Source organism: Echinococcus granulosus (assembly GCF_000524195.1).
Source record: "Echinococcus granulosus chromosome Unknown EG_S00040, whole genome shotgun sequence".
Lineage (NCBI taxonomy): Eukaryota > Metazoa > Platyhelminthes > Cestoda > Cyclophyllidea > Taeniidae > Echinococcus > Echinococcus granulosus.
This window is the reverse complement of record NW_020170420.1, coordinates 328,429-332,086: the sequence shown is the minus strand read 5'-3', so window position 1 is coordinate 332,086 and position 3,658 is coordinate 328,429. Positions and strand designations below refer to the sequence as shown.

General features: G+C 44.5%; 1 protein-coding gene across 1 annotated transcript; it reads right to left on the bottom strand. All coding sequences in view use genetic code 11, as the record gives it.

Annotated features, from left to right (window-relative positions):
• Window positions 1-1,335: 1,335 nt before the first annotated feature.
• On the bottom strand, window positions 1,336-1,590 carry EGR_05458 (hypothetical protein; the record flags this gene model as incomplete). The annotated part of the gene is made up of 2 exons (XM_024494707.1): window positions 1,336-1,410; window positions 1,510-1,590. The coding sequence occupies 2 exons, from the start codon at window positions 1,588-1,590 to the stop codon at window positions 1,336-1,338; spliced, it is 156 nt and encodes a 51-aa protein (XP_024350892.1).
• Window positions 1,591-3,658: the final 2,068 nt, after the last annotated feature.

Here is a 3,658-nt window from a genome sequence, read left to right as displayed (position 1 = left end):
TATTCCGTATGCATCAATTTATTCATTCATCTTCCAGCCATCCTTTAGCACGTACCTAAGTCTATGCCTTAAGAGGAAGCATACCACGCGGAGTTCAAAATGGCCTCTTCGTATACTGCGTGTAGTTAAACAAGCGATGAAAAATCACTGCACTAGACCATTTTCCTCCACTTCCTTATTATTTTGCCTCGACGAAGGGTGTGTATAATAACAGAAGATCGAGACAAAGGAAGGGCTGTAGTTTTTCCAAGCTGGCATTGTTGTCTTCCCTTCCACGGCTGTTGTTTCCTCCTACCTCCTTTTAATTCGCCCCTCACTTTTTTGCATTGAAAAAGAAAATAAGTAACAAAAAATCAAGTAGTACGTAAAATTGTTGACATCCCAACATTAGCCTTTGGATTGGAATCGTAACAACCACCAAAATATGTAGCAACAAAATGGAAAACAGTCTTCTTTGTTTTTAAACATCGCCTTGCCTTTAAACAGTGTGCGATCTGGAAAGAGGAAGTGAGAGAAAAAGAATTTCCTTTCTCCTCTGTTGCAACAATTCCTTCTCCCTGCCGCTATCTCTTCCGATTAATCTTAATGGAGTTGGTGTTCTGGGACAAAGTGAATGGACAATGGAGGTATTTCCGCCTGCAAAAGGATGATATGGAGGGTGGGAACTTTTCTAGTCATTACTTCAAACGTCCAACTATGAGCTGAGAAATGGCAGACTGAAAGGGCAAGGTGATAAAGAAGTCTTGCAAAACATGGGGGAGGGGCGAAGGAAAAAGCGCGCAAATTGCCACCGCCGGTTCATTTCATGTGGTATGCCAAAAGTCAAAGTCACGTCAACAAGATGACAACTCCATGCCAAACGCTTGGGTTGATTGCTGAACAGCTCAGGGTGGTTTGTTTACTTTACCGGAGGAGAACCAGCTAAAAAAGTTCCTTACGAAGCTGTCTACGGTGCCCGACACCTCCTTCACCCCTCTACCAACTGGTCAGAACCTAGGGATACATGGCTAGGGAGAGCTGAAATGCGGGCAAATTGGCAGGGAGGAACAGATGCTAAACCCTATTCCCACAAAACTAACTTGACCACCGTTCTTAAGACTTGAAACGGGGATACGAGATGGCCTCGATGTTTAGCCTCATCCTGTCACCACCGGTAAGGGGGACAGCACATCCTTCCCCCGCCCTTCCCCAATACAGCTCCCGAACAGGAAGAAACTCTAGACCCAATGGAGGGATTAGGGGACTTAGTAGTGTTAGGGTCAAATATCGTCTCAGTTGCAAGGACACTTGACAACTGGGGCAACTGGTTTGTGGGGTGTTATCTTACAGCACCACCTACTTTGTGATGGCCGACGCGGGAGGGTGACCGTAGGGAGCACGCAGGGTGTGACGCTCAAAGGGCGAAAGGGGCTACAAAATCATTTGTTTAACTCTTCCGTTCGGTTGCGCGGACACTTAAGCTTCTACGACTCGTACCTCCTCTGGGACGGCCTTGCCTCTGAGTCATACCGGTAGTCTCTCAACCCCTCTATACGTCGGTACTGCGTCCTCTCCCCCAGTATTATGGCAGGGGTCGAGGAATTGCTCCATTATCTACGTCAAAGAAGAATATGCTTTACCTACATTCGAACGCAAGTCATATTTACTCAAGTATTGTTATTTCACCGTTTTGTTTTAATCGGCTGGGTCTAAGAGCGTGCTGCTCCTTATTCTTCGTCAATTTTTTTCACTATAGAAGAGTATTCCCCATTGCAAAACTTTTCAAACTTCTTAAAATTTCACATGAATAATAAAACAGGAAACATTTGTGACGAAAAAAGAGATAATAGTTGAGTAAAAAAACTTTTTGCGTAGGCACAACTTTTACCATATGAATAGAAAGGACGTGCACACTCAAATCTGCATAGAAAATAAGCGTTTCCTGGCCTACGATAATTTATTCTTTTTGTACCCAAACCATTTTTCATACAGTAGTGTACTTTTATGCAAGCGAGGGGAAAAATTATGGCTGCCAGTTCATGTTTGTGGTGCTTTGGAGGGGCTATTCAATGCAGTAACATTTTTACTTCGGTGTGTGTGTGTGTGTGTGTGTGTGTGTGTGAGCTTTCGCAATATTTGCTTGTTTAAATAGAACGTTTGGATGGCACAACGGTTAGTTTGCACAAGTGACTTTCAAGGAAAGGGAAAACGCTAAATCTCATCCCACCTGACCCTCCACCCATCCATAAAACTCCCCTAAGATGTCTCATCTGGCCAATCCTCCCCATCCAACAGCCTGAAACGGAAGGTAGAAGAGAAGAAACAAGGGGAATACCACAGTTTAGGTGGTAATTGGCAATTTGGGAGGACTATGCAGTGTAGTGATATTTGAACTTTTTATGCGTGTGTTCGTAATGCCTGCTTGTTTAAATAGACTGTTTGGATGGCACAGCGGTAAGATTACACAAACCTCCTGGCTGGGCACAGACAAATGCTGACTCCCCTCCCTCTCCCCCCGTTTACTTACAACACTCCTTTTGTTATGCAATACAAGATGTTTACCCCTGGCCATTCCTCCCGGTCAGACTGTCTGAAACCCGATGTAGAAAGGGAAAAACAAATACACTCCCGCCTTAGAGTGAACTTTATGCATTGAATAAGAGGGGGGTAGCAAAAGTTGCTTTTCAGATGATGGCGAGGTCACGGTGGAGGTCACAATCAATGTAAACACCTAGTACTTATAACCAACTGGCCCGTTGGCACTGATTGACTTGGGGTATTGATACCCCTCTCCGAGGCAGTCTTACGAGAATGGCTTCGGCTTAGGGAGGGATGTGATCAAATTTGGCAGTAGTATTTGCTAACTGTGAGGTCCCGGAGGGGGAAAATCTGATTACCTCCAAATATGGAGCTGGAGCGTCAAAAGCTGGAAGACATTCGTAATAGGTCATTAAAAAGTCGTAAAATGACATTTTATGTTGTCACCTTTCCAAATTCTCGCGTATCTTATGAAGTGAACTTCAAGGAGGCAGAAAAGTCCACTTGCTTGTACAAATAATCAGCATTAAAATCTAGCCTGGTTATTTAACAGTTCATAAGCCTCCTGTCAACTCCACTCTTGTCAGACTTGCTGACTGTGGGAATAAAACACCTAGTCACAGTCACATGAATTTTCCTCAATTCTCTTGTCACGTCTCAACTGTCAAAGAGGTGAATGAAGAGGGTGCGTGTGGACATAAAAATTGATGAGATGGTGAGGCGTAAGAATAGGGCTGGTAGGGAGGTTTTTTGTCATTCGATGCTTCTACGGCACCTCCTACACACCCTGCCCCTTCCCACCCTCCCATCTGCCTTCTTTCCTATTGCCAAAGTTCGCAATTAGCTCTTGTCACGGGACACTTTTGCGTTACCTTGTCTAATTGCGCTGACTCACTGCTTCCTCTCACTGATCGCATTCCCTGATCCTAACACTGATTCCACTAACTGATTCAATTCTCTTCACTATTAGGCAGAGGCGACAGTAAGAGGGCAAGAAGGAGAAGAAAGTGGACACAAAGTGTTCTTTCTCATTCATCTATAGCATCGAGCCGAAAGGCACGACATGGAGGGGTCTGAGCTGAAATTATTGTTGCGTCATCACCAAGTTGTCCACCTATCTACTAAAAACAACGCACCCATA